At 45.9% G+C, this 12901-nt stretch overlaps 3 protein-coding genes across 4 annotated transcripts in view; all 3 read right to left on the bottom strand.

Annotated features, from left to right (window-relative positions):
- Ef-1a-f1 (translation elongation factor eEF-1 alpha chain) overlaps window positions 1-12901 on the bottom strand; it is a 236339-nt gene that overhangs the window by 142503 nt on the left and 80935 nt on the right. The window lies entirely within an intron of this gene.
- Window positions 1-12901, bottom strand: part of Ada2a (Transcriptional adapter 2A) — a 330348-nt gene that overhangs the window by 238243 nt on the left and 79204 nt on the right. The gene's annotated exons all lie outside the window — the stretch shown is intronic.
- Window positions 1-12901, bottom strand: part of Vg (transcription factor vestigial) — a 79967-nt gene that overhangs the window by 18996 nt on the left and 48070 nt on the right. Inside the window, exons 2-3 of one of the 2 annotated variants that reach the window (XM_072019050.1) lie at window positions 3748-3958; window positions 3321-3473 (exon numbers count right to left, since the gene is read on the bottom strand). In XM_072019050.1, coding sequence (XP_071875151.1) covers window positions 3321-3473; window positions 3748-3958 — 364 coding nt within the window. Of the gene's footprint in view, window positions 1-3320; window positions 3480-3747; window positions 3959-12901 lie in introns of both variants that reach the window. The other variant, XM_072019049.1, reaches the window with a different exon arrangement.

Genomic DNA, 12901 nt, shown 5'->3' with positions numbered 1-12901 from the left:
GGCTTGGAGCGAGCGTGGAACGTTGAAAAACCATGACCGTAGACCGAAGACGGTATCGCGACTAATCTCGCGGCAGCCCCTTTGAAGACGCCACGGCGCGGCGCGGCGTCATGTAAGGGCCATGTCAAGTAATTGCGTCTCTGTTGCGCCGCGGTGGCTGGTGAACGGGGCGTTAATTTGACGCCACCGACTGGAACGACGCGCTCAATTTCCCGAACTCAACGTTACCGCCGTTCCCGACGTCGTATTCTCATCAGACCGAGCGGCATACGCGACGCGATAAGTCGATCCCCCCGCAGCGGACGTTCCGAATTAACCCTTTGAACGGAAATATGCGCGTTGATAAACGCGTGTGATTTTTCAGCTCGCGACACGACAGCCACGCTCACTAAGAAAACTAGATCTCGAGACCTGTCTATTTTTCACTTTTTCTTACATGCTGTTCTCTTTCCTGTTTCTGTATTTACGTACGTGTAAAATCTAAAAATCCATCGTTAAATTAACGATAATTGAGCTGAACTGGACGTCGTATACGCAGAAACGATATCTGTTTTACGAAGAAATTTATGCTCTAATAGTAAATGTATTTATGTATCTATGTTGTGTCCGGATATGAAGCGGTAATTCTACTTGCATACGTATTACTGTCGGAACGTAAGTAGAATAAGGAAGTTGTTCGTCGTAACGGAGAATCGACGTTGACAAAAATGAGAATAGTTAATTTGTATTGACGTGCCATCGATAAGTTTCAATTCAATTCAAACGATGAAAGTCAGGTTGCCGCAAATACGTAGAATCGTTCGAAGGCTCTGCCCGCAAGAAAGCAGGATAATCATGGTCGCGTCGCTTATGCGCCCGTATCGGCGAGCATTCGAGGGCAAAACGGTTTATCGGCTAGTCGTGTCGTTCGCCTCCTTCGATCCTGTCCCCTTAAGCGTATGCCAGCCGTATCCTGGTACCGACTGGTAGCCAAGCAAAACCCTCGTAGATACGATTTCTTCGTCGTGCAAGAAACATTCCCTTGGGAATGTAACGCGTCATCAATTTCCAGCCAAAATTGCGACTTTCGAGCGCGACGCAAGAACCTAAACTCGATTATTCTCCTATGCCCTCTCGAACGTGGAGATGGATTTCTTCGAAAAATATTTGATTCTAGAATTAAATATGCGTTTCGCGTGTTATAAAGATACCATCTATGAGATAATCAAAATTTTCTTCTATCGTGTCTATGAGCCGAGAAATCTCCGCGCAATTTACAAACCATAATCTACGTAAAAGCGAAAGTAACGAAGAAAGAAGTCGTAAAAGCGTGTTTCGACTTCGTACACGTGATATCTTTCCTGGGAAGAACTTGGTATAATTGAAACTCGTAGCTATTCAATTTGATAAGACCGCGTAACGCAGCGATGGTTCCGGAAGTTCCCCGCAACTCACCGCAAACACGTGCCGCAACGCGTTCAAACAATCCCCAACCCTTCTTATCGGTTGCCTTTCTCCCTTGATCTTGCTGCGGAGGGGTGTCTTTGTTCTCTCGAGCACACGTTCGTCGGTAAGAGACGTTCGCTCCTTGTACGTATGTTAGCCGGCATACCGCGGCTAAAACTGTCTTCTCCGGCGCTGTCTCTTCGTTCCCCGTTCCCCAACCCCTTCCTCTACCTTTTGCACTCCTTCTTCACCCCTGGTACGCTTTCAGGGGTCTCCCTGAGTCAGCGTGCATCTCGTCGTAGGCCCGAGAAGCTCTTAATTTACCTTTCCTACGCCGTGAAAGCGTAGTCTCGATGGAACGAACGAGCATGCGGACAGAGCGAGGGGCGAAGGGATGAAGCAGAGAAGAGGGAGAGGCGCACGGCACATAACAATTAGGTCGTGTTGTCTTGAATTCTAAGCAGGCTAGTGAACTGATCGTGAGCACTGCCGCGAGATAAATGCGGCCTTAAACGATACCGATATAGACGGGCTGCTACGCCGATCGCTTGCCAAACCGACTTCGACCGCGACAACCCCCTATGCTGGCCTTTTTCGTTAGCCGGCTCTTTCTTTCGTCAGCTTTCGGCCCTTCAGCTGTGGATCATTCGTCGTCCAAACGCACCGACTATATTTTGCTCACCTACCACTCCTTTTCAGGACGATATGAATGTTTCTTTCTTTATGCTTCATTTTATCTTGTCGATACGTATGCTGTATTCTTTGTTCGTGCTGTACGCATTCTGACGGCTGTTTCTTCTGTTACGCGGGTTTATTATGCCGAACTAGGTTTACGCCTTTGCCTGATATAGTTGGCGCAGTTTTTGGTTATTCGTACGTAGTTTATCCTAAATTTGGAGGGGAATAAATTTTTGTTTTGTAATTTGGTTGAAGAGATCGATAATGCGATAAAAGCGTGGCATATCGCATGGTTCTGTTTCTTCGTCTATATCGGATCTCGTAATATTTTTATTCTCTGTCTTTGAAATATTCTCGTAATAAAAATTCTTTAGCTTTCAAACTACCATCGACTTCCCATTCGTTCCTTAAACTCGACGAACTTACTTCTGCATCGCTTCCTTACTCTTTCATCCTGTTGTTTCATTTTCATCTGATATTTTTTTCTCGCCCTCGCTTCCTCTGTGCGTGGCGCAACTTACACTCCTTCTTCTTCGTCTCCTTCCACGGACCGACAGCAAAGGTTTTAAGTCCCCGAGTACGACGACGGTACAATTGTTACGAGGCTTGTTAGCGTTGTCGCGGCCTAATGGCGCACTTTATTATCGGCCTCCGCTGGGACCGCGTTGCGTCCGCGCTCGATGCGTTTAAATCACCGCCCTTTGATGCATTAGTCCCGGTCCAGACTCGCGCCGTCCAATCTTCGACTCGCGTGTTTCGATGACGTCGAAGCGTCGAAACGAGATCGTAATTGGAACGAATCGCGCTCCAGCATTTATTCTCGCAGGTTTAAGATAACTGTCGGCTTGTTTGAGCTCTGACTACCAAAGTGTTTCCTTTGTATTATTTTTTTTTTTTTTTTTTATCTATCATTCATCGTTAATCATACATTTTCTATCTTATGACGTAATAATTTATATTTCACAGTTTACGAATAATTGTACGATCAGTTGTCGTTTGACGAATTAAAATCTGCGCAAAATAAAAAAAGTCGACAGAGAAGTCACAAACGTAGAAATTATTATTCGTCCAAGAGATTGAACATTTTTCCCCGATTAGCAGATTAATAGCGATGCTCTGACGCTTTAGTAACTTCTGTGTTAGCTTTTTATAACTTTCTTATGGTAATTTATATTTCTACACGTTCGAAGGAAAAATATTTAATTTTAACGACTTACCCTTCGGTTTGTCGTGCGCCAATGCCCTTTGAAAATGTTCCTCCACCTCGGACGCAGCATCCCCTCGATAATGAGTGAAGACCACGCAATTTGTGCTAACGTATTGCGCTATGCTCTCACCATCGTCTGAATCTTCCGCTGCAGTGCCCGTACCTACGGCTATAAGCCAGTTAGATAGGGCAAATTTGCCAGGAGTAAGCAATATTAATTATAATATGTAATAACATGAACCATTTGTTAATTTCATCTGCGAAAGTTTTTATAGTCGAACAGCAAAATTTAATTCACAACGTTATCTTTCATCAAGAAATTAATAATAATAATTCATTAGAAAAATGCTAATGTTCGTACACCTATGTTTATTTTTCTGTCACGGTCAAGTTCGGAAAATGTGGAAAATTAAAATATGGTTATCGTAAAAGCTCACCGTCCGTGGATCTGTCGTCATCTAACGTTCTCGAGGGTTGCGAAGTGGTCGATGCAACGGGTGGCCGTGGTTGAGGAGTTGGCCTTGGCGATGCTGGACTGGGTGCCGAACCGACGGAACCTGCGCTGCTCGGTTGCCCTTGCGGAACACTTCCACCAGCTGCACAAATTTCAAGACCTGCCGCCCCGAGTGATCTTTGGTGAACGTTCAACTGTAAAAACAATAATATATCTATATACACGTGTTGTTGTATTCGAAAATATTATTATTTACAACGATTGATATATTAACACAATGTAACTTCATTTACACGAGCTTCTGTAAGATATTCATCTGAAAGATAAATGAACTCCGATTAAAGATTATTAACCGTCGTATGCTTACACACGCAGTGATTTAGATAGTCACGGTTTAAGTAGAATTCATGCCACTGCTTTCGTGTATCTTGATAAAATTCAGAAAATCCTTTCGCTAACATTTTCATACGCTTCTATCATCGCGTGCACATTGTACGAACCACTGTTCCTTATTTCTATTTATCAGAGTTCGAATAGTCAATCATTTCCACGATCTCGAGTATTTGAATATTCAGGCAACTTACTGGACTAAGTCATCAACTACTAACGAAGATTTACTTCTTTGCGTTAAGCAACCCTTACGCATGTATCATTTACACGCGTAAAAGCTAAAACCTGAAGCTCGTTTCAATCGATTTTCAAGAAGTTTCAGGACAACGTACAAAGCGATACACAAGCAAATCGAAAGGGTCGAAGAAAAGATATTTAGAACATCGATACAACGAAAAACGACGCGAGTGTTCCAGTATCAATTGCCCAAACGTCCTACTCAACCATTCGATCAAGCAATCAACCTTATGGATCCACGTTTCAAACTATCACAAGACCCTCATAACAGCGATATCGACATCTCTCGAGGTCTGACCAAAATATTATAGGGCCAAGTGGACCGCGAGCAACGAAATGCCCGTCGACGAAACGCTTCGACATCCAGCTGCAACGGCGCGGACAATTCCAGGGATTTTACCACCCTCGAACCACCCTTACCCCATCCTCCTCAATAATCTGTCCGCCAGTCACTTGGCGAATCCGTCGAGGAAACGCGTCGTCGTCTCGGCTGACGTTTAGTAGGTAAATCGTACGAGCGACGTCCTTAGAAGAGGGGTAGCATCCATTGAGCACATACCGACGCCAAGCGTCGGCGTCCATTGTACCCCCCACTCCTTGCTGGCAGACTGCAAATAGCGCGAGAGCTATGCTATGCGCACTGGCATCGTCACGGCCGGTCGCAATGAGACCAAATAGGACGTAATGCTCGCTATTCATTAGATCCTACGGATGCAAATGCCACGCTGGGTCATGGCATTCTGCTCGAATTTTTTCGACCGCGTCGAACTGTCCCGATACGAGAGCGCACGCGACACGACAAGCCAACTATTCGGCCACGATGGATCGAAAGATGGCAGCCGCTCGAGCGTCGCGTCGGGACGCCCAGGCGGCGCTCGATCGAGACATTCCTCGGCATCTAGATTGCGAGGATCGCGAAAGAATTATTAGCACAGGCTTCTTTGGGAATCTTCTCTTTGAAGTTTGGAGAATTTTTAACGGATCGTCCGTTCGAGATGAATAGGTTGGTATAATTGGCGGCAGTGTTTCTGACGATCGTTATAGAATTTACGGTTGTTCGCAAATTATACAACGAATCACTGTCACGATCCAACGCTACTCTGGAAGAAACGCAGCCTAATTCCTCGAAATCAAAGATATCCGTTCACCATCTCTAACAAATTTTCCGCATCGATTCAACTTCGTATCTCGGGTGACACGGCAGGTCGCCGAGGAATTCACGGAAGAATACGAACGAACGGCGAGCGTAGACAATTGATGTCAATTGCTCGACGCTGGTATCGTAGCTCGATCAATTCTCCACGACGTATCCATAGAACGAGAAGAAAAAGGATCACTCGTGTGTATATACAGTCCATAGATGAGACCGTTAGTCGCGTGGTTCATCGTCTCGAAAGCGGAACATGGCGCGCGCCTCGACGTCAATTAATTCCGCGCGCATAATCCGCCTGTGGATTATTCGAGGAACTCGGAGGACGCGAGTGTTTCGAACGGAAACCGGCCAAGCACGTAGGCCGCTACATAATTTTAACTAGTCTCTATGTTCGTTTAGCTGCTGGCTATCGAGAGCTTAGAATCCTGTCGTCTTTGTCGTCGTTGTATAGAGAGTCGAAGGTCGGCAGATTGACGAGCAGATCGAAAGTGAACGGCGGTGGGTACATAGGGTAACAGGGATCGCGCGAGACAATCCTGCGACATTACTCACGCGACTCGCCGTGCTCGCGATGATGGCTAGAGAAATACGAACGCGTCAATTAGCTTTAATCACGGCGTCTAGCATTTCCCGCCTGATATCGAGGCCAAATGTTTCCCTGGCGCTGCGCCTTCCGGACGTCGCGTCCCTTAAATAGATTTGTCGATAGAAATGCTCGATTCGTTGATCGTTTCTTTGTTTGATAAATGGATGCTGTAAGAATGCGAGGAACCAGTATCTTATACTTTTACGAATAAATTACTTGAAAAAAAGGACAAGACATTTAAAGAGATACAGACAGGAAGAAAAAGACTAACGACACAGAACCACGGTCGGTCCAAAAATAAAACTAAAAGCATTCTTTATATAATTTTCAATCGCTCCGCCGCTATTCTATAATTTCAATTTCGAGATACGCGCAATCCAAGCGAATAAATGAATTCTGGCTGCAGAGACGCGGGTATATTAGTAGCAAGATAAATCGAGGAGACTCGCACGCAGTCCAGCCGATATTCATTATAGCTAGTGTCCTATCTGACGGCGCGGGCCGTGTGCCGCCGGTACCTACATCGATCCTCGAGATCGTGCCGAACACGATCGTAATGATCCAAGAAACCACGCTTTAGCGAGCAAGAGATGCATGCCATCTCGACGCGATGATAAAGGACGCGCGATCGCAGTCGCGCACACGTAGCCGGTAGCCATTATTATTATTGTTGCGCCAACTATCGCGAATAAATCTGCCAGGCAGATGGGTACGCATGAGTTATAAGCCGAATCGTGAAAGCACCGTGATTGGTGTCCACTAAATAACAGTCGAATTCCCTCACGATAAGGAACACGTTATTCTTGTTTTGATGCTTGTTTATGGCCTTAGAAAATAATTTTATGGCGTTGCAGTGAGATTAAGCAGCGGTATTAAATTGTTTGCGCAGGTTGTTCGAAGATAGGACCGATATGTGGCAAAGAGGATCATAGACAACGGTGTTGATAGCAATTGCGGCTTAAAGTCGTTCTCCTTGAAACTGTGACGGCTAAGTTGCAGTTTATCGCCGAGTTGAGTTTAGTCCGAGGTAATTCATCGTCGGATTAAATTTCGATCTTTAGCGTATGTGTGAGTTTTGTTGCGAATGTTGCCTGATAATTAGATGGTAATTACGTCAATTGATTTTTGTAACGAAGTACGATAAATTAATCGAAAGTACAGTCTACCGTTTCTTCCTTTAAGGATTAGGTTTCATATTGATTTATACAGTGAAAGAAGCAAATATAATCATAGGCGAGGTATGTACCGTGTACGATATAAGCTACTACAAGAAAAATTAGACGATTATTATTAGATACCAAAATTCTTTTTTCGAATGACGTAAATCGAGCAAATACGACAGACCGTCCTAATGTCATCCCAGAGAATCGTCTTAAAACGCGCATCATAGACTTATCAATCTTCTCTTGCCTAGCAAAAATATACGCTAAACGCAAAGAAATTATAGTTGATGAAACGGCGGTTAGCGAGGCCTGACGCGTAGGAACGTTTAACTCGCCGCCATAAACGACGGTTTGTACAATGAATTACAGCCTCAGACCCACTAATGAACGATCGCAATCGCCCGAGAAGATGTATGCACGGTCATGCTACGCGAACGCATACCCGATCCTCATCATTCGACGGCACGATACACGCAATTGCAGTTGCGTATGCGTCGTGGTAGCCATTACTGTTGCGAGAGACCCAGTGCGAATGAGACCGGCCGACAAATGGACGCGCGCACTATGTTAAGTATAAGTTTAACCCTGGCAAATCGACCGAGAGACCTGCGTGGTCCAGTTCTTCTAGGTTATGCCAACTCTGCCAGGATCCTCGCTTATATTCGATTCTTCGAAACATGATTATTCCTAAAACCTTGAACCTTCGCAAAAAGTTGTTTGTCGCATATAAGGCGTCCCCTGTAATAAAAAATAACGAACGTTTCTCGAGTTTCTAAAATATCTGGTAACTTTTCAAGTCATAATTTAACGCGAAGACTCGAAGAAAAGAGAACGATAGTATTTGCTACATTGCCGCATATCGAACAACTATAAACAACTTTAATGAAAATATTTATTCTCTTCGTGAATCCTTATTCCTTTTCTAAAATCCTCCTCCCTCCCCAAAGAGAACTACAACACCCACCCTTTGGTTCCTGATACTCGGCATGCTTCGAAGCTAGAAAGCATTATTTGTCAGGCGAAAAACGAGACTTTGGAAACTTCATTCGTTGGACTTGTCCCTCGAAATAAACATGCGATATCCTCGTACCCAACGAAGTCCTAGGGGTGTTCGGGCCACGTTTCTCGTCCCTCCAATCAGTTTGTCGTCTCCAGGCGACTCCTCTCGCTCTCGTCTCGTTGACAGGCAACGTTTTCGCGTGTATATCGAGGATAGGTGCGGGCCGCGTACTCCGCCTAACCAATTACGTTCATACATCAGCGGTGGGTAGCAACGCACGAAAATAAGCTGACGCTGATGTATGCTGTGACTGATGGCGGCTGCCGGGGCACGCGTGGGTCGAGAGGAAAGCCACACTCTCTATGGCGCGACGCGAAATTCGCGCCAACGCAGCTACGCCTCCGAGATGTTATCATTATCTACTATAATAAACCGCGGTTCGACATTCCACGGGCTAGTAGATCACCGGCGTGATCCTGAAACAGCGAAAACTTGCGGTGCAGTCGAGCGACGTCGAACGATGACCGCCGGTATTCGGGGAACGCGCAATTGATCATGAACTTGAGCGACGAGTCCGGAGGTACACGGTAGTCGCTTCCTCTTCGTCTTCTACAACGTTTCGTCAACTACTGTTCGTATGATTTACGTTTTCCAGAAATTTGAGAATCAGGTAGTTTTAGGAAATTGATCATCACGACGAGGATACGTTCGGCGGGCCAAGATATTGAATTTGAGATAGTTGATCTTTGAAGCAGGATCGAGCAATGGATTTTTTAAAGCAATAGATGAATGACATAGGACGACAACCGAAGGTCGATCTTTGAGAAAATTGGTAAAAGTATGTGAAAATTGGAAAGAGGGTAATTTTTAATACGCATCCTCTAATCCCAAAGGCGAGAAGGTTCGAATAAGAACCTGCGCGTATCATTCCCTCCGAAACCCCTTTCTCCTAAAGACCACTCTTTACACCGATTCAATTAAAGCAGCTGATAATTCGTGAAACACAGAAGGGTGCACGGAGAACGACACCGAAAAAGCAACAAAAGTACGGCAGGGATTAAACCAAAGGCGCGGTTCGAATCTTCCATAGATTACCACGGCTAAGCATCTAGCATCGGTCAGACGACAATGTGGTAATTAATCGAAGCAAGCCTGTCCGCGACGGCCGACTCTTCCTCTTTTGCTTTTTCTCTTTCGCCCGAGGCAGCGCTGGCTTCCCTCGAAACGGTCCACGTCCTCGACATCCTCGCAGCCAACGAGCAGCTCTAGCCCCAGAGAGAGCTGCTCGCGGTCTCTCAAAGCATTCCAAAGCGCGAGCGCCTGTTCCTCCTCTCCTCCTTTCCTTCCCCTCTCTTTCATCCCCTCCTTTGCTGCACCACCGGTGTCGAGTCACTTCACGAACCTAAGACCGCGTCTTTATTTGTTTCCTCTTTTGTCTTATAGATCTCTGAATCTCCGTATCGTCTCCTTCTCCTCCTTCTTCTCCTTCCTCCTCCTCCTCCTCCTCCTTCTCCTCTTCTTCTTCTTCTTCTTCCGTTCACCATCGCAATTCCTTCTCTCCACTTTCCTGCAGTGTTCGGTTTCTCTGTCCGCTACAGAAAGACTTCCTCTGCATCCTGCAACCCCCATTAAAATGCTTAATACCCTCGATGATTCCGGACGTTGATTTGGATTTATGTTCCACCGCGAATCCAGAGAGAATACGACTGTGGTCACGGTTGTGTACAGAGCCCAGCGATCATTGCTCGTCGGTGTTCTTGCGTTTGTTTCTGCGTCGAAAGTATCTGCAGGCCTTTCTCTCTGGGGACTAGTTTTTGCCAGTTCTGTGGGGGATTAATCGTGTCGATAATTCGTTGTTCGCTTAGACAGAACGTTCCACGATCGTTGTTCTTTTTTCGATCGGGCTCGTTGTTGGTCGTACAACTTGCACGGTCTAATGGGATGAACGGACGGTAAAGAAAAATGTGGCGTTTCCGAAAGGTGTATGTGAACGGTACCGATTTATGTGTGATTGCATGTAGTTCGTTAAGCAACATCAGCATGTTTCGATAAAAAGGTTTATAGAGGTTTCATGAAAATCAAATTCAATTTGATCAGACATTCTCCGTTTTATCATCGTGATTAAAGATCGAACGTTGTATTATCAAAATCCATTTCTACCGGAGCTCATATCCTAGTTCAATAAGGTGGCGCTCTAACGTTTAAAGCGGATATCTCGCGATAGATTCCGTGACGAGCCATCGAACCATTTGAAAATTTGTCGATCAATGGCGACGACACCGTGGCGGCTCCTGAAAACCGTGTAAAACCAGACAACCCTCATCGATCGCGGGCGAAACGAATGACTGGATGTCCGTCAGGCCGATTCCCACATCAATTCAGACCGGAGAGAGGAACTGCGTCACTCTCTGTTCGACAAAGGCGAATAGCGAAGGTGAACGGTAGGAACAAGCGGCGATACGAAAAAGAATGGACCTCGACCGAAAAAGGGATGAAAAGGCGCGTCTCGGTCGCGAAAAACGAGCGAAACGACGATCAGCAACGAAAAGGGGATGAGGGAGGCGGGGTCGGTAACAAGCTACCACGGAGCATCTTGCAATTTGTTTGCCGGACACGGCCATTCGTCGACACGATTCTCCTATCTTCCACGGAGATGAGAGTCCACAGATCTCGACCGCGCCGCTGGATTACGACTATTGATAAGGCGCCGGTGAACGAGTTCCCTTTAGTTAAATTTAGTTCATTAGCAAACCAGCCAGGTGGACGATGGAGCGATCCCTCGTTCGCCCGACAAATTACAACGAGATCGGCCCTCATCCTCCCTCTTCCTTTCTCATCGATTCCAACTACTTTGGGAACACGGGAAAGTAAGCCGACCGCCATTCCAATACCAGGATGCTGCATGAAGCGGTTATTGGGATTCGCAAGTTCATACCGTGCTCCTTTCAAGGGAATTTTTTAGCAATCGAAGTAAAATGTAGATGGGTTGGCTTCAAATAAATTTTTCAAACAATGGAGAATCGTAGCGAACAAAATTTCCACAAATGGAAATTATAGCGAAATATTTCAGTAACGATAACATTCTGCAAACTATCTCCGTAACGTAAGAATTACGAAGAACAGATTAACGATACGTTGTATTTCGTGAAATGTGACTTTTCTGCGAACGTTACCTCGTCACTGTCGTGTAAAACTATTAATTAATTAATTAGCACTGACGCTCGTAACTCGCAACGTATAAAATTTCGTTAATATCGTTATTTTCATAGTGCAAGAGGATCGTGACCTCGATATCGGAATATCCCGATCTGTCACGCGACACGGCCGTAATCCGCGCGTTTTTCGTCGACATTAATATCGGCGAGAACGATAATGGCGGCGACAACTAACGCGTCAGTGGCGGGAACACGCGGCGGCCGCGATTCCACGCGTCACCCAACGATGGCTGGACTTCAACGCATTCCACCCCGAGAGCTCGACCTCTTATTTTCAGGCCGCGTAAATTGCGCGTGCGAGCCGACGCTATGAATTTCGCGGCAACATAATCGTAAAAGCGATAAATAGAGCGGCATTCCAGTCTCCGGGTGTCGAGGAACTCTCTGGCCTTAATAACCCGTCATTTTTATCATATTCTCACCTTAGAGCCTTCTAAGAGTCTTCTAATTAATCGATGGACATCCACGATGGAAACGGAAGCGTACAGCCTGCTTCGCTTTGAAGTTTCGCGCCACGCGCCGCTTGCGATCCGGCTGTCTCAATTAAATGGAAAGGCTCGCGGGAATGTGTATCGAGCGATGATTCACGGCGATCCATCGCTCGGAAATACTCTGCGATCCTTATTAGATTCCCGTGATTTACGAACTCGTAGTTGGTGCAGTACGTTTCTGGATTCCCTTTAATGGACGGGATTTCTCCTGTCGTCTCCTCGAGTTCATTTTTTTACCGGATTGTAGATCGCGTACTACGAGAATATATACATATGCACGCGAGTGAATACGTATCTTACTCTCCCTCATTTTTCCAGAGATTAGAAATGGTTTGCGAATTTCCAATGGTTTCCAATTAAACTTCTTTTTCCCTCGGTACACGTCAACTTCTCAGAATCTTACATTTTTTATCACGCGATATACTCATCCACGTTTCCCAGCATTCGTAACAGGATTCGATTCTTCGAATTGCAGGCTGCAATCGAGCATTCTCGATACTTTCATTGACTCGTCGTGCATCGACCACCTCTTCGATCCGCCACCATCAGCCTCGCACCACGATCAAAGCTTAAAACATATTCGTGAGACGCAGAGAAGCAACCGAGCAGCTCTCCTCGATAAGTCCTCTTCCATCCACAAAAAAAGAATCGCGCGTCGTTATCCATTTAATGTTCCTCCCCCTTGGTAAGTATCGTGCCAGCCAGATATCCTTGAGTAATATTACGGTATCGCGATATAAATGAAAACGTATTCGTGGATCGTGGCAGTGGCGTGGCAACCGATGGATCTGTGCGTCTGGGAAATTTTCTCGTGGACGATGAGCTATCCAGGCCACTGTGGACTGCAGAGTGGAAGGGGTGGAATAGGCGCGTTAAAAGCCATGGGACCCCCGAGAGATACC

The sequence above is a fragment of the Bombus fervidus genome, chromosome 16 (assembly GCF_041682495.2).
Source record: "Bombus fervidus isolate BK054 chromosome 16, iyBomFerv1, whole genome shotgun sequence".
NCBI lineage: Eukaryota > Metazoa > Arthropoda > Insecta > Hymenoptera > Apidae > Bombus > Bombus fervidus.
Note: the sequence above shows the minus strand (reverse complement) of the source record. Positions and strands in the feature narration are given on the sequence as shown.